At 42.0% G+C, this 18,405-nt stretch overlaps 1 protein-coding gene across 2 annotated transcripts in view; it reads left to right on the top strand.

Annotated features, from left to right (window-relative positions):
* MCF2L2 (MCF.2 cell line derived transforming sequence-like 2) overlaps positions 1 to 18,405 on the top strand; it is a 168,865-nt gene that overhangs the window by 73,062 nt on the left and 77,398 nt on the right. For both annotated transcript variants that reach the window (XM_081139235.1, XM_081139236.1), the window contains exons 13-14: positions 2,506 to 2,683; positions 6,788 to 6,879. In XM_081139235.1, coding sequence (XP_080995361.1) covers positions 2,506 to 2,683; positions 6,788 to 6,879 — 270 coding nt within the window. The remainder of the gene's footprint in view (positions 1 to 2,505; positions 2,684 to 6,787; positions 6,880 to 18,405) is intronic.

Raw genomic sequence — 18,405 nt, 5'->3', positions numbered from 1 at the left:
TGCAGAGAATGAAGCAGTCTCAGTAGCAAATAGCAAGATTCAATTTTTCAGATATTCATTGGGTACCCAGTTTGTGCTTTATTCTGAGAATACAATACAGTCCAGTCCCTGCAGTCAAGGTGCTGGCAGTGTCCTAGAAGACAAACACTTCCCCAGCAAACGCTCCTGGGTCCAAGAGCATGTGAACTGGGGGGGGGGGGGGCAGAGGGGCACACGGGCGGCAGTGGTCAGGGTCAAGTATGGAGAGCCTGGCGCTGCAGGATGAGTGAGGTGCCACCGCGGGGCTTTTGAACAGGTAAGTTACATGATCAGATTTACCTTTTAGAAAGATAATTCTGAAAAAGACTAGAAAGATGATTCTGATTGTGGCATGGACAATGGATTTGCAAGTAAAAAGAGGACAGAGGTAAGGGGGAATGCAGGTGTTAATGTTCCACCAACTTCCCCCGGTCTGAGTTTAGGAATTCAGTTTCTTTTGAATGCCTCAGTTAATTCAGTGAACCATTTTCAGGGTTCACTCTGGTATCTTAAGGGGTAGATGCAAAAGGGCAGAGATGATTTGCGTCCTGCCCAGTCCACGTGGTGAGCCGTTGGACTCTAGCATGTGGCACTGACCTCACACCAGGGCTGCAGGTCATGCATTGTTAATTTGACAGCCATTTGTTCAGTCAGATTTTTTTCTCTTTTTGCAGCATTTAACACCAGAGTCTCAATTTCCTCAAACTCATCACTGGGCCACAGGGGCAGGGGGTAGTAGTGGCTGGTCACCAATTCTAATCACCATCAAGCTGACATTGCCATCACCCTGACGTAAGGGAATTTGTTTTCTTTTGGGACTTGGACTCATAGCTGTGTTAGCAGAACCTCTGGTGCACTGTACAATGAGCTTCCTGAGGCCAAGAAGCACGTTCTCTGAAGAGACTCTTTAAACACGGACCCTGAGCTTAATCTAGACTAAGGGTCAGCAAAGTATAGCCCGTGGGCCAGAGCTGCCTGCCATCTATTTTTGTAAGTTTCATTAGAACACAGCCACTCGCATTCATTCCTCTATGATCTATGGCCTATGACTGCCTTTACGTAGCAAGAGCAGAGTGCAGTAGTTGCCACAGAGACCAGATGGTCTGCAAAGCCTGATAGATTTACTGTTTGGACTTTTACAGAGAAGGTTTGCCGACCCCTGGTCTAGACCAATGCTGTCCAATAGAAATATAGTGCAAGTCACAAATGTGAGCTAATGAGATTTTCTAGTAGCCACATTTTAAGAAGGGAAAAGAAATGAAATCAATGTTAATAATTGTTTATTTAACCTATGTCCAAAGCATCATTTCAACATGAAATCTATATAAAAAATTATTGAGATATTTTATGTTCCTTTTTCATTCTAAGTCTTCAAAATCCAGTGTGCGCTTTCTACTGCGAGCACAGCTCAGTTCAGACCAGACCCATTTCAGATGCTGAAGAGCCTCAAATGGCTGGTGGTTACTATATGGACAGTGCAGGTCTACACTCAGGCCCTCCACAGAGTGAGACAAGCCCCAGATCTCAGTGCAGAGGTCAGCCTTGACAGGGTCCTCAGATGTAGGGGAACTGTTTTTCTGTAACTAACACTCCAGTCCTCCCTCAGAGATACTGGCTCCTTCCCTCAGAAGATGGCCCAGCATAAAACAGACAAATTTCCTTTTCCAGTTGCAAAATGTGGCAACCTCTGTGGGTGTGCTGAGACTGTACTTTCAGAATTAGGCATCCTCAAACCACCCTGTGTAGTAGCTCTTCTAATTCTGGGTGCCTTCTTTGGTGGTTAGAATCATCCACAAGACAGATATCAGAGTCAGCATGGCGAAGCACCTTCCTTGACCCACCAGAGCTACAGGGATGTCATGCCAGCAGCGAGGCCAAAAGTTTCAGGCCTTGGTGAAACTCAAAGACACCCAGGTTTTGTTTCTTACTCTCCTGAGCCTCTGCCTTAGAACATGCTCAGTTATGGGAACGCCTGTGAGTTTCATCTCTCCCCTGGTATTTCTTCAGTTTATTTTTTTCCAACTTATATAGACAGAAGGAGCCACACTGAACATTTTTTATTATAGGTGTTTGTGGTTTCCTTCATCCTGTTTCAGAACACTTAAACTCTTTTCCCCATTGGGGCCTTTATTTGGGGTATATTCCTTATTTTTAAATTCTCGTATTTTGTAAGTTGGCCTCATGCCTCCATCCGTGGCCTATGGCACCCTTTTCTACCATTAATGGTCATGGCTGAGTGAACATTTGTCCTCTCACCGTATATTTACCAAGCACTGCTCTGTGCTAGGCAGCATGCGGGCACTGCGGGTGCAGTAGTGAAAAGGGCACAGCCACTGCCAGTCAGGTGGGAGATGCAGACTCCTGGAAGCACAATTCTGGTGCAAGGCGAGGGTCGCCTGAGGGCGGTTGGGGGTGGGGGGAGAGGGAATGCGTCATGTCCTTAGGCTCAGTGCAGAGCAATCTCATGACTTGCTTCTTTTCCTACAGGCCAGGGCCCAGAAAGTCCTACAGAAGCTGGGAGATGTACAGGAAATATTTCACAAGAGGCAAATGGGTCTGATGAAACTGGCAGCCAGGCAGACTCGCCCGGTACAACCTGTCGCCCCCCATCCTGAGTCCTCCCCAAAATGGATGTCACTGAAAACCAGCCACGCTTCCCCCTTGGGTAGGTTATTTGGGGAAGGAAGCTTTGTGTCTTTGTTTCCATGAGATTGTGGTTGTTTAAGATGAATAGTGCTTGTTGTTTTGACAGATGTTATTTAAAACAAACTACAGATATAAAATACTACAGGCATTGAGGACTTATAAAGTTTGATAAAACTGAGTGCCTGGATGCAAGGAGAAGCTCATAGTCTAGCAAAGGAATAATATAAATGCACAAATAATATCAGCATGAAATAGACTCCATTAAGAACCTTTAAAAGTCCCACCAGATTGTGTCAGCAATGGAGTGGTTAAGTTGGTTCTTTGAAAAGATTTTAAAAATACGTAAGTCCTTATACCAATCCCACATGGTCTTTTTTTCCCTTTCTTTTTATTGAATTTATTAGGGTGACGTTGGTTTGCAAAACCATACAGGTTTCAAGTGTACAACTCAATAAAACATCATCTGCACGCTGCATTGTGTGCCCATCGCCCCAAGCAAAGTTTCTTTCCTGTCCACTTGCCCCCCTGTGCCCACCTCCACCTATCCCCCACCCCTCTTTCCCTCTAGCTATCACCATACTGTCGTCTGTGTCTGACTGATTTATGATATATATGATATATAATATATATCATATGATACATATCATATATATACTATTTTGTTGTTGTTAATCCCCTCACCTTTTTTCATTCAATCCCCCAATACCCTTCCCCTCTGACAGCTGTCAGTCTGTTCCAGGTATCCATGTCTCTGTTTCTATTTTGTTTCTCAGTTTATTTTGTTTATTAGATTCCACATGTAAGTGAGATCATGTCGCATTGGCCTTTCTCTGACTGGTTTATTTCACTTAGTGTAACAATCTCCAGGTCCATCCATGCTGTTGCAAAAGGTAAGAGATCCTTGTTTTGTGGTATGACTGTCCCACAGCTTTTGTGTCCACTCATCTACGGATGGGCACTTGGGCTGTTTCCAGATCTTGGCTATTGTAAATGACACTACAATGAACACAGGGGTGCATATATTCTTTCAAATTGGTGTTTCAGGTTTCTTAGGATATATTCCCAGAAGTGGGATAACTGGGTCAAAAGGCATTTCTATTTTTAATTTTTTGAGGTAACTCCATACTGTTTTCCACAGGGTCTGCACCAATCTGCATTCCCACCAACAGTGCACAAGGGTTCCCTTTTCTCCAAATCCTCACCAGCACTTATTTGTTGATTTATTGATGATAGACATTCTGGCAGGTGTGAGGTGATATCTCATTGTGGTTTTAATTTGCATCTCTCTGATGATTAGTGATATTGAGCATTTTTTCATATGTCTATTGGCCATCTATATGTCTTCTTTGGAGAAGTGTCTATTTAGGTCCTATGCCCATTTTTTAATTGGATTGTTCATTTTTTTGGTATTGAATTGTGTAAGTTCTTTATATATTTTGGAAATCAACCCCTTATCAGATGTATCATTGGCAAATATGTTCTCCCATTCAGTGGGTTGCCTTTTAATTTTGTTGATGGTTTCTTTTGCTGTGCAAAAGCTTTTTAGTTTGATGCAGTCCATTTGTGTATTTTTTCCTTTGTTTCCCTTGCCCGAGGAGATGTATCAGCAAAAATATTGCTAAGAGAAGTGTCTGAAATTATACTGCCTATGTTTTCTTCTAGGATTTTTATGGTTCCATCACTTACATTTAAGTCTTTTATCCAGCTTGAGTTTATCTTCCACATGGTCTTGATTACTATAGTTTATTATTCAACCTTGAGATCAGGTAGTGTAAGTCTTCCAACTTCATTCGTTTTCAAGATTGTTTTAGCTATTTTAGTTCCTCTTCATTTTCATATAAATTTTAGAATCCCCTTTCAATTTCTGCTGGTATTATGATTGAGATTGCACTGACTATATTGATCACTTTGGTGAGAACTGTTATCCTACCAATATTGAGTCTTCCAATTCATAAATATTATAACTCTCCATTTATTTAGGTCCTCTTTAATTTCTCTTGGCAGTATAGCAGTTTTTAATGTCTTAGGAATTTTATGTGTGTTTTTTTTTAACCCTATAGTAAATAGAATAACCATATGTAACTTTCTGCAGAACAATCTTCTACTTTTGTTTTGGAGTGTAACCACTGAGTGTGGACACAGGCAGGTCACTAACAGGATTTTCAAACACATTTATCTGATTCCTTAGTAACCGAGTCTGTGTCAAAATAAACTGTTATATTTTGCAGTGTAAGGAACATGGGCAGGAAGCTTAGAGATGGGGGCTGAAATGTCAGCTTACTCTTGTTAGCTAGGTGTCTTGGGTACAACATTTAACCTCTCTGAAGTTAAATAAGAAATGTGAAAAAAATCTTTTTTAATGCCATGTGGCTATAATAATAGCTAAAATGTACTGAGTGCTTACCATGATCTAAACACTTTGTACATGTTAACCCATTAAAGCCTTGCAGCAACCCGAGCCTCTAGGATTTCTCATTATGCCCCACTCTCCAGATGAAGAAGCTAAGGCACAGAGATTTCTCTGTAATGTGTGTCTTGAACATGAAAAAATGAGACTTGAATGATGGCAGTGTGGCTCCCACATCCCTGCCTTTAATTCTGTCACTGTACTTAATAGCATTAAGGGTCGGTGCTTCTCAGTCATGGGTATTGGCAATTACAGTGAATGCATTTCTAGCATCCAGTTATTATACCTAGACTCACTCAGCTTACAGAGATCCTGCAGAAAGTGAGGAGCCCAGAGGATTGTCCATTGCTGTAGAGCAGCTTCAGTGGTCAAATAACCTGGGGCAGCAAACATGTACTTCACTACGGATTTCAACACAACCTCCATGAATAACCCTTAGCGAGCCCAAGCTGCTTCTGGTTAGCTCATAGAATCTGAGGGTTGCGAGGGACTTCTGGAAGTTAGATGGTCAACCTCCATCAAGGCCACCGAAAATAAGAATCATGGTGATATATTTGAGGCATTAGATGGATGGCATTCTGGCCATGGGACCTAGAAATGCTCAAAATCCTGTCCCGGGTTAATCAGTTGTATCCTGTGAGTTTTCCAAGGAAACTGTATATACAAGGTGGTGATGCTGACAAATAAGAATGCAAAGGACCACTTACTTATTAGCCTTGTGGCCATCACCCCCAATGCAGCCTTCTCAATAAGTTCTAATCTTCCTGCCAATGGCCATGGAGCCTGTAAGAAGGTTCTCTCAGGTATCTGAGAGGCCTGTGGGAAGGGGAGCAGGGAAACAGAGTGACAGAGAGAACTCAAGAGCAAGAAAGTCCAGTTCCCTCTTGACTCAGCCAACTGACCCGTCCCACAGTCCCATGACCCACTAATAAATATAATTCCATCAGTTCTGGCGTCCAACTGCTAGGTCATCAGATTAGCAACAACTCCTTCTGGCTAAGGCATTCATAGCCATCCCCTATATAATCAGAGTATGATTGTATGTGTGTGTGTGTGTGTGTGTGTGTGTGTGTGTGTGTGTGTGTGTATAGAGAGAGAGAGAGCATTTCAAAGAATATTGTAAGGAAATATACCAAGTGGTTGTGTTTAAGTAAGATTTTAAGATTATTCAAATTTTCTGTAATAAGCACAAATTAATTACCTGTATTATGGAAAAATACATTCAACAGTATGTGATACCTAGACTTGAACCTGGTCTTCTAATCCAACAACAACTTCAAGTGCAGTACACATGAAAAATGCTCAAGCAGCAGCACCTAGAAGGACCCCTGAACTATGAAAGTCAAGGAGGACTTCAGAAGGAAAGTGATGCTTTATCTGATCCTTAAAAATACGAATGATGGAAGCTGTTGTCTTTACCACATTACATCACTTACTGATTTGTTGTGGCTGGATGTTTCATGTGGTGTGGGATATGACTTTTGTCTCTTCGGCTCAAATGCCAAGTGCCTGGGGTCAAGGACTCTATTTCACTATTGCATCTCTCCTTCACCTCTAAGTTCACCTACCACCTTGGAAACCACTGCAGCAACTCAGTTTAGCTTTGTTAATCAACTGCCTCAACACAGTCCTGCTGCTTGTTCCAGTCCAGCTAAGCACTGAGTTATTTAGAAGCCAGATCACCAAATTAATGGCAGGTTTTCTTTGTCCCTATAGCTCCTCTTCAGAAAACATTTGAGGAACCTTATGTGGAGACAGATTTGAACTCCCTGGAAAAAGTAGATGACAAGACTAAATATGAAGGCAAGGTAAGATCACCATTCTTGTACTGATAGAAGTTTCTGGTATAAGAGACTGTTGCTGCCACAATTATCAATAAATCAAGTTCCCCTGTTTCACACCTATCATCAGCTCCAGAAAATATGCCCATAAAGGCATGTAGCATGGACTAGTGCTCCCAAGAGCTGAGGTTTGTAGGATTTCTTCCTTTTCTTTCTTCTTAATTGCAACTAGATATGGAAAACTGGTCATGCACATAACTGTTGGTAGATATTGTTTTATTGGAGGAAGTCATTTTATTCATTCCTACAATCTGACTTCATATCTAAAATTGGTAGAACAGCCCTGGCTGAATGGCTCACTTGGTTGGAGCATCATCCCACATACCAAAAGGTTGTGGGTTTGATTCCCGATCAGGGCACATACCTGGGTTTTAGGTTCAATCCCTGGTTGCGGTGTGTGCAGGAGGCAACTGATTGATGTTTCTGTCTCTTCTTCTCTCTCTAAAATCAATAAAAACATATCCTCAGGTGAGGATTTAAAAAATGGTAGTATAGTGTATAGTTTATGTATAAAAAGCACATGAAAAAATCGCACAGAGCTACACACATGCACACACACATACACATGCACACAGAGTGCATGTGTAACTATTGAACTCTGAGTAAGCTCTAAGGATTGTGCCAATGTCATTTTCTTGGTTTTAATATTATATACTCTGTGGGGATACGAGGTTGGTACATATCTGCAAATCAATAAATGTGATACACCACACAAACAAAATGAAGGGTAAAAAACTCATGATCATATCAATAGATGCAGAAAAGCATTTTATAAAATCTGGCACTGATTTACAATAAAAACTCTCAGCAAAGTGGGAATAGAGGGGACATACCTCAATGTAATAAAGACTAAAGGCTATATAGGACACACCCACAGCCAACATCATACTCAGTGGGCAAAAACTAAAAGCGTTTCCCTTAAGATGGGGAACAAGACAGGGATGTCGGCTTTCACCACTCTTATTCAACACAGTACTGGAAGTGCTAGCCACAGCAATCAGACAAGAAGAAGAAATAAAAGGCATCCAAATTGGAAAGGAAGAATAAAACTCATTATTTGAAGATGACATGATACTATATACGGAGAACCCTAAAGATTCTACCAAAAAACTACTAGAACTGATCAATGAATTCAGTAAAATAGCAGAATACAAAATAAGTATCCAGAAATCAGTTGCATTTTTCTACACCAATAATGTTCTATCAAAAAGGGAAACTAAGAAAACAATACCATTCACAATTGCTTTAAAAAGAATAATACCTAGGAATAAATTTAACCAAGGATGTGAAAGATTTGTACTCAGAAAATTATAAGTCATTGAAGAAAGAAATTGAAGAGCAGCAGTGGGAGCCTTATTCAAACAGCTCATAGATAAAACTGGTAATTCTTCCCATAGAACCCCAAGCATATATCTTTACACCATTAGCCATAGACTGGCTCCTGAGTCCCATAACCAAACCTCTGTCATTCAGTGTTGCTTGTCCCAGATCACTTCTACTGGAAACCATGAGATCACCTGCCTGCCCTCCTCAGTGAAGGTGGTGTGGCCTGTCTGATGGGAACCTCTTGGCTGTTCAGGGAACTGCTGGGACGCCATTCCCATTTCCCATCATGAGCTTCATCTGGACTGTGGGTGCTCCACAAAGTGCACCCTTTGGATGGAAGCAGGGTGGGAGTTGCAGGGGAGAAGCTGTGTGGTTAGTAAATGCTGAAACTTGAGGAAGCAAAGAAGCTGCAGTTAGGAAACAACACCTCCCAGACCCAGCCTGGTGGAAGGCTGCCTTGGACAGGACAGGTCGTTTCCTCCCATTGAGACTTTTGCTGTATTTCTTAATTTATATAAGTGTTTGATTTCCTTAAGTCAAATAAACAGCTCTTTTAACCAGTTCTGAAGAATGCACTGCAGGGAGCTGCATTCAGGGATCAAATTTGAGTTTCCCATAGCCGGCACATTTACATATAAGGCAAACAGGCAAACACATAAAGAACACCAGAGTTTGACAACTAGACCAGGGATTGTCACTCAAGGATGTCTTGGATTGCCCTGCAGGCATTCCTCAACCCTCCAGAGTACAACGCAGGTTGGGCCCTTAATCCAGCGTCCTGGAGACAGCTCCTGCCTGACCCACCAGAAACCAAGCATGCCCAGAACTGAAACTACCTTTCCAACAACCCTATACCCCAAATGGGAATAAAAACACTAATTAAAGTGACCACAGGGGTTGACCTACCCACCTCCCTTCCGAAGTGCTGAACAAAACAGATTCAGGTGGCCACTCTACTTGGATTTTGAGGGGGCCAGGCCACCATTCCAGTGTTCAGCATCAAGCAGGGGTCCCCTAAAGAACAGGTCCTCCTGCTACAGTGGAGAAGCAAGCCTGTAAGCCCCTGATGAGCTGCCGCTGCTGACTGCTCCGCCAAGCGTCCACTCCGGGGCCAGGGGGAGTCGCTTAGGAGAGTTCCATCTGAGTCACCAAATTTCTTGCCAAACTCAAGGGGTTCGCCACTTGGGGTGTTCTATTAAAAAACTAGATGTGGTTGTCACAAAGTAGGTTTGTTTACTTGCAACAAATAAAGGATACAGGGGATTCATAGCCAAAGCTCTGTCTCCCCTGAAAGGTGGTTTAGCCATTGCTAAATAGTGTATATACACTATTTAGTCATACGTGTTGGTTTCTTCTTTGCAGTTGACCGCACTTATCTGGTTGAGAGCTTGTCAGGCTCATCCTATTTACATCTGGTCTGCAAAATACTGTGCTACATTATAACATTGAGCAAGCAGGGCATTTAGTAAGAATGGCTCTCCGTGGAGACCCTTGTCCTATCTAACACATAGGTTATTAAGAGGAACACAAAGAGGCTGACTGACATTAAGAATAGTCATTGCTGCTTGTGTTCTGTAGCCACTGTCCAAGACAGATGACCAAGATGGAGAGAACATGCATTGGGCTCCAGGTTACAATTCTGACATCTTTTTGGCTTTCAGTCTAAAACCCAAAGATGAAACGAAACTACAGCCAGTGTAGGAGCATGAATCGTCACATTGTGATAAATGCCCCTCCTTGTCCTCAAGAAAAATGCTCACAGAAACAAACCAAAAAAAGCTATACACCAAAACCATGCATGATTGCTACTAGAGTCACTGACACTCACTACCTGCAACAAAATCATGACATGATTTTGTCATCATCAGAGAACTCATTTTCTGAAAAGGTGCTCCATCTGTCTGGCAGGGTGATCCTTGTTCTGGTCCGCAGGAACTTGACAAACTAAAAGTGACAAAGTTGCTGAGATGCTCGAGACTTTCAGGACCATCTGGCAGCCACGTGGCCATGTGCTGGGCTCACCGACACGGTCGGGAAAGCCCAGGGGTGGGAAGGTGGAGATTGGCTGTGACTGCTGCGGTAGTGATATGGTCCTTCCTGTCCTTCCTGTTGCCAGCTGGAGGCTGAAAGCATGACTCACAGGGGCTGCCTTCCCCGGCTCACATCACAGCTTCTTCGAGCTGGAAAGAAGCCAGAGGCTTGATGAGAATTCCCTTTTCCTGAGTGAACCCTCAGAATGAAGGAAGTGCTACTAGCTGTGAGTGCCAACGAACAGTGTCCCTGGCACCTATTAACTTGATTTAAAGTAGCAGAGGCCTTTTCAGGCTTCTGAGCAAACAGGCTCCTTCACAAAAATTTACAAAAAAAAAAAAAAAAAAGCCAAGCCTGGAAAGGAATGGAGAGGGAAGGGAATGGTTGCTGACACTGACTGAGGGCCAGACATTGTGCTGGGTGCTGTAGGGACCCAGTGTCATTGCAAGTCCTCAGCACCTTGTGAGCAAGATAATTGTGTCCCTTGTTTTATCCCTGATGCTGTGGAGACTCTGAGAATTTAAGAGAGTTTCCCCAAGGGTCGTACAACTAGTAAATGGTGGAATCGGGATTTGAAACTAGCCATTTACATAATAGCAGTTTACTTATCTATCTAACTTAACCTATCTACCTGATTCCTTACTTAATCTACCTAACTAGCAGTTTGCTTAATCTCTCATGCTCTAAATTTCCTCTTCTGAAAAATGGGGACTTAAAAAGTTACCTCAGAGGTGGTCTATTAAATGAAAAATACATGGAAAGCACCTGGCATGATGCCTGACATCGAGCCAGTTTTTAGTAATTTTAGTTTCCCGTTTCATCCACTGTTTATAGATAGAATGTTCTGTGTAAAAGACCAAAAGGAGCTGAAGGAAGGTCAGGTTCATGTCTAAAATTGAATAGCTTTTCCTAATTTCAAATATGTACCTTTTTGCCCAATGATAACAGATTAGGGCCAAATGCAGTTCCTTGCTTTTTCATTCCTTTGAATCCCACAAGCTTTCATTTGCCTTTCTAATTCTCAGCAAGAGAATTGTATGAACTGTAAGTACATTTCAGTGTTCACCTTCTATGATGTTTGAAGTCTAGTCACTCTTAGAGTTAATAAGAGATTCAGAGAATCCACCAAATTCTTGAGGCAGCCCCCAACCAAGTTCTCTGAAGAATTTCTAGAATGAAGATTCTCAAGGTTTCCATATGCACTGCAGCCCTGAGAAGCTTCTTAATAATGCAGGCTCTCAGGTCCCATCCTCAGGGATTCTGATTCAGGAGTAGGGTCCAGGAATCTGAATTTTTAACTTGCACATTTGGTGGCAAGAATGCAGGTGGGACAAGGACCGTCTTTGGTCACACTGGCTGGAGGCTATATTCATAGACTGTGAGGACTCGGGATAAAGGTGAACTCATTAAGGTGGGTATGGAGCTCTTAGACTAAGATAGAATCCAGAATTCAGAGGCATGAGGGCACAATTATATTAATCTATGAGAATATATTTTCACTAAAGGAGCTAAAAAGAGAAAATAATAGTAAGACCACTGTTGGCTTTGCTCTTTGACCAATAAAAAATTGACATGACTGAAATATTTGATAGGTCAAATTTGGATAACTTATACAGCTCAATTTAATATACATCAGAGCAATGCTCTGGGTCACATGGAAACAATTCTAACATGGGGCCTAAACTCAGGAAACTTACAAGTTTCATGTGGCAAGCAACATATTTCTAATAGTTATAATATAAAGCAAAATGGCATACCTCCAGAAAAAGGAATATAACATGTTAAAGGGCAGTTTATAACAAGTGTATTTGGCATGTTTTTAGGAGGTGACATTTGAACTTAACTTTAAAGAGTAAATACAACTTTGAAAGGTGGATTAGAGAAAGAAGGGCATTCCAGGGAGGGGAAGGATATAAAGTCTCAGATGTCTGAAGAGGCTCTTCTGGGAATGGTTTGAGAAAGCTACAAAGATAGACCAAAGACAGGATGCTGAAAGCTTCAGTTGAAGGTTGTTGCCAGGGAGGGCACCCATGTATTGGAAAGATAGCTCCGGTGAGACAGCGAAGAGCGGATTAGATGAAGGTGGCAGACTAACCTGCTGCCCACATTTGTCACTAGGTGAGAACTGAGAGCCTACTAATGGCAGTGTCAAAAAGGGAGACGGATAAGGCTCGTACCCATTAATCCAGATGTTCTCCCCAGTGCCTGGAATACACTAGACTGTCAGAGAAAGTGTGATGAATGAAGAAGTAGATCAAGGCAGAGAAGAAAAGGGGAGAGACTTAATCAGGAAGGAAAGGAAGATATTGAAGATAGCTCTGAGGTTTTCATCTTGGATTCCTCATTGGATGAATTTGTGGGCCAATAGAGAGTACTCAGGAGGAACAGTAGAAAGTGAGGTCTTATGAAGGCTGAGTCCAGCATTTGTGGAGTTTTATAGATCTGTAACAACAACCAACATCCCCTCTTTCTGTTAGCGGGGCTAACTCTGCCCCAGAGGCTGTACCCCTCCCCACAGCAATGAGAGCCAACCTACTGGCTTTGAGGTTATGTGGAAGTCATTTGTGAATTGGGTTAGGGACCAAAGATTAGTCTAGAAAAACACTTTTCAAACTTGTGATTTTATTTAGACGTTAAGATTTACAGACATATAAAAATTAAGTTACATTGACATTTATGCATTGAGGTTAAAATCACATGAAATCAAACAGCCTAAGAAAATTCACAATGTATGGGGAACTTCTTTTTATACTTATTTCCTTAACATTTCTTGGTTTGGGAATGAGTGAAAGGTTTGTGATGTGTTCCTCACTTTCTGATAATTTATTCAGAACTAAAGACTTGCAAATCATTGTTAAAACAATGTTGTAATGTTTGCAGTTTTTAAAGAAGTTATTTCGCCCATAAACAAAATATTATAGAGATTAGAATATTCGTCTAGCCTATAAAAAGCAATTTAACCAGTGAAAACACTGAACTAATTACTAACAATGCTTGCTGGGAAATTTAAGATTATAGATAAAACAGACCCTGAAGAAATTTTGAAATAGGCAAAGTTTGCATGGGGGACCCATTCCCCTATTTTTCTCTAATCATTTCCCATTTCCACAAAGTCCCAGGACCACTCAAGCCTGTCTCCTTAAGCCTACCCTTCTTCCAAAAGGGCTTGTCTACAAAAGGTCCTAAAACCTTCCTTTCCACCTCCCTCGCCCTTGAAAGCCCGCCCAATGCAGCTGATCTGGACTATGGAAGGAGAAAATCTGAATGAGCTGCTTCACAGCAGTACATGGACGGTGAGTGAATGCCAGCCCCTTAACCTTCCAAATATGCACTTGCCCTTTCCGAGGGGCCGCCCGATTACCCAAAGGGATCTTCGGGCGCTGGCTTCTGGGCGGCGTCAGTGAGGAGCGGCCCAGGTGGGTGCGCCGGCAGGGCGAGGGGGGCGGCAGGGCGGCCGGCCAGCTCGGAATCCGCTCCCAGCATGGATTCTCTAAGTGGTTCTTGCTTTTCAGAAGTTCTTCCTATTCTCCACATCAGAACCCACTAAATCTCAAAAAAAAAAAAAAGAGAGAGAGAGAGAGGGTTTCCCCTTTTTTCCAGCAGTTCCCTCAGTGGAGAGGGGGTGGCAGAGTCAGCCCTGCCGAGGCCAGTGGTTTGCACTCTGGACTGTGCCCCTAAGACCACGGGGACTGAGGCCAGGGAGGACTGCCCATGAGAGGTCGCCTTTCCTCTCTTCCCACTTTCCGTACCCGGCACCCCACCATTCTATGACCTCTCTGTGATTCTTACTTGTCATGCCTCTTTATTTATTTTCTTGGGTTTTCATAATTTACAATACCAGAAAATGCTTTGCTTTAAACACTTCTTGGAATGATCGCTCTTTTCTACTTTAAATGGCATATCTGCCTTACCTTTTCTCAGAATGCGGTCTAATGGCTTCCCCCTTTAAGAAGTGTGATAATATAATAATACTTTCACCTTAACTTACCAGATACCATTGCTTTAAAGGAGTTGGAACTGAACTGCAATTGCTTTCCAAGCATCCCTAAAATCGCAAAATGAAATCATTTAACTTCAAGGACAACTAATTTGATCCAATTCAAATGTTGATATCTTTCCTTTGGGGGAAATTTTTTTAATAATCAATTGAAAACTAGCTTTTAAAGAGTATAGGTCCTTTTAAAAAATTGATTAATACTTTAAAAAAGATACATTTTTCAGAGAAATTGAAATTTTTCTGTTTACAAAATTCCTTCAAACTAGGCACTTAGCCTGTTTCTTCAATTTTGAAACATCTGTCTTCAAATATAGGGGAAACAAAACAGTTAGATTACATGTTTGTTGAGAAGACATAGGAAGTCATATGAACGGTGCTCCTAGAGAACCTGTATGTGGGTTGGTGTCACTTTGAACCTGGGGAGAGGCTGGGTGGAGATGAAGGCACCTGGCCTGATGTTGGGCCTACAGCAGTTGCCAGCCTGCCTGCCTTCGCTGCCACCCTTTTTCTTCAGAATAAAATGAACATAAAGGGGACAAGGCTTTTCCACCTGATTGGCCTCTCAATAGGGTAGTTCATGGGTTGGTTCCCTTTTAAAGCACCAGTTGGCTGAGAAAATGCCCCTTTGGGATGCCCTAAGGACAACTCCAAACCAGGGTGACTGAAGGGAAACAGGATATGATTTCACAAGGATCTTGTTGCTATGCTTTAAAGAGCATCGTTTTTTCATTCAATGAGGCTCATAAGTACTCCCTGACAAAGAAATGTAGCAGCAAGTGGTGGGTTGGTCTGTGGTCAGTGTTCTTGGTTCATTATATGGATAAAAGGAATAATACTTGAAAAAAGCAAGCATTTATTTGAATATGCCCTTTTCCTCCCAGAGAGTTTAGGAAGCTTAATTTACATTTCCCCCAAAAGCACTTTGGCTACAATTTAGCTTTCATCTCAAAATTGGAAGCAATAGCACCTATATTGGTGTTTTATAAGCAGAGGGTCAGTTCATAGCCAAATCACACATCTCTCTCATTTAGTGCAGAAGAAAATGGATGCCCAGGGAGATTAGTGATTTGGGCAACATCTCCCAGCTAGTGAGAAATATGGGGTCTATATTATATGTGAGCAGGTAGGAATTGCCCAGCAATTACTGAAGGCCACTGTGCTGGCTGCTTTATATACGTTATGCCCATTTTAATCCCCACAAAGCAGATATTAAAGAGCCAACTATAAATGTCCTTTATTGAGTCTTCTCTTTGTGCTAAACATTTTAATACATTATCTCTCATCACTACAGCCACCCTCTGATGTTGATGAAATCAGCCTTATTTTGATGGAGAACTAAGGTGCAAGGAAGTCCTGCCAAGGCCACTTTTAAATAAAAAAAGAAGCCTGGGATTTCCACCCAGGTCTGCCTCTCACACCTAGTTTGTGTTCTTTCACTCTCTAATAGGTTTCCAAATTACAGATCATGGTGGTGAGAGTGGAGTCAGTTTGGTGGTTCACCAAGATTTAAAAACAAATGAATGGTCCTGGCCGAGTAGTTCAGTTGGTTAGAGTGTTGTCCCCATACCCAAGGTATGGGTTCGATCCCCGGTCAGGGCACATACAAGAATTAACCAATGAATGCATAAATAAGTGGAACAACAAATCGATGTTTCTGTTTCTCTCTCTAAAATCAATTAAAAAATTAAAAAAAAATAAATGAATGAAACAAATGCAATGGGATATTATAATAAAAAATAGAGAGTATATCCTATCAGGTTTTTGTGTGCAAAAGATGATATGAGTGGAGCCATATTAAAATAGAGCCGAGTAGCCATTTCAGAGGGACTGTCCTGCATGTCTTGTCTTCTTTATCTTCCAAACGGGACCAAACTGCGAACATTCCAAAAAGTCAGTTAGATGAGAATATCCTGTTTGTAAGGACTGATGAAATTGAATGTTGCCAAATGATTGGTAAATGAAGTCGCTTACCAATCAATAAAGTACAAATGTAGCCTTTTGCCTGATGACCAAATTCAAGCCAATCTATGAAGTACAGTCTCACCTTCATCTAACACCAACAACCTATTCTTTAATACAACTTACCTCATTTTCCTCCCTTTTCCCCATAAAAACCCTGAGCCTCTCCCCTGCAGGGGGTAGGGGACACTATTTGGGCTTCCTCCTGAATCTGTACTTCTTGAATTGAAGTTCCTTTGATTCCCAAATAAACACTTTTTGTTATTGCCTCCTAGATTTTTAGGCTGACAGTATGTCTGTTGTGTGTGGGGGCAGGGTTGTGTTTCCCCAACACTACCAAGCAATTAATTCATTTCTGACACTATCTTCCTGGAGATAGCATTAGATCCTACTACAGGTTAAAGGCTCAGTCCTATAAGACTCCCTCACCCTCTTAGACACCAGTCAGAAGTCCAGGTTCTTACTGGTGCTTCTGACTAATCAGCTCTAGATCAGAGGTTCCCAGGACTCCCTCCTTGGGCTAGATTAATTTGCTAGAGCAGCTCATACAACTCCGAGAAACATTTTACAAGATTATCAGTTTCTTATAAAAAGATAAAATTCAGGAACTACCAGATGGAAGAGATGCATAAGGCAAGGTTATGTGGGAAGGAGCTAGAACTTCCATGCTCTCTGAGCAAGCCACTCTCCCCCAATCTCCACATGTTCACCAACTGGGAAGCTCTCCTTGAGTTTTTATGGAGGCTTCATTGCATAGGCATGATTGGTTAACAATTGGCCATTGGTGACTGAACTCAGTCCCCAGCCTCTGTCCATTCCCTGTGAGGGAGTGGTGGTGGTGGTGGTGGTGGTGGTGGTGGAGGTAATGGGATCTGAAAGTTCCAACCCTCTAATTATGTGGTTGGTTTCCCTGGTAACCAGCCCCCATCCTCATGTCCTTTCCAGAAGTCACCTCATTAACATAAACTCAGGTGTGGCTGAAAGGGTTTCTTCTGACTATCAATAATCTTTATTGCTCTTTGCATTTAGGAAATTCCAAAGGTTTTAGGAGCTCTGTACAGGGAAGTGTGTGTGTGTGTGTGTGTGTGTGTGTGTGTGTTATGGTGTAAATACTTGTCTTGTGGGTGTGGTCGAAATTTGAAAGCCACTGCACTAGAACACAGCTAATCTGTCTAAACCTTAGAAAACCTTTAGTATACAGGCATACCTCATTTAATTTTGCTTCACAGATGTTCCATTTTTTAGACATTGAAGACAAGATCCTCCATCAGCAAAAAGATTATGACTCTCTTTATTCTGATTCTTGCTTTATTGTCATGGTCTGGAACCAAACCCTCAATGTCTCCGAGGCGTGCCTGTAGTTACCAACCTCACTGCAGGTTTTTATTAAAGTAGTCCTCAGATGTGCTGTGGATCCTTCTCATCACATCTCAATCGTACCAGTGTTGTAGTCCATCAGACAGTTGGCAGAGGACCCCCCCTTCACCCTGACACCAGCTGTCTGACATGTGGCCACAGGAACATGGGTTGACACAACCAGTCCATGCCCAGGCATTTCAGGAGACCTGCGAGGACATCCAGTGCATGACAAAGTGTATAAATTAGAGGGATGTCGTCATTTGGGGTAAAAGATGACAAAGTCCCTATCTATACCTTGAGTCATTGTTATTTTTCCATCACCAGGTTGTCATAAAATAAGAGACTACAATCCACCACACTAGCAACAGATCTATAGAGCTGGAAAGAGCACGCCTCGTTTTATCAGCAGTAGCAAGTTTCACAATGAGTTGTTAATAGCAGTAGTCGCTCTGTGAAGGCCTTGTACTATGTGTTAAGGATCCACAGGTGAATCGAGCTGGGCTCAAAGTCCAGCAGGTGTTTGGGCACAATAATGTCACAGAGGAGGAACTAGAAAAAGATGCAATGGAGCACTAACTGCCATAGTGATTAGTGCAGCTTTATCTAGAAAATGGGAACGAAGAGCTGTCTTCAGTAGTGTGGTGGAATAACTACATTGGTTTGAACCCAGAGATTTGCATTTACTTCTGTATATTAACTGAAATGAAAAATATATTCTAGTCTCTGGTTAAATATATATAATAGAGGAAATAAATCTAGATTCTTATTGAAATGATCCTATTTTAAAAGAAAAATATGTATAAACTTGGAAGGTAAGATTC

Source organism: Miniopterus schreibersii (assembly GCF_964146895.1).
Source record: "Miniopterus schreibersii genome assembly, chromosome: 5".
NCBI lineage: Eukaryota > Metazoa > Chordata > Mammalia > Chiroptera > Miniopteridae > Miniopterus > Miniopterus schreibersii.
Note: the sequence above shows the minus strand (reverse complement) of the source record. Positions and strands in the feature narration are given on the sequence as shown.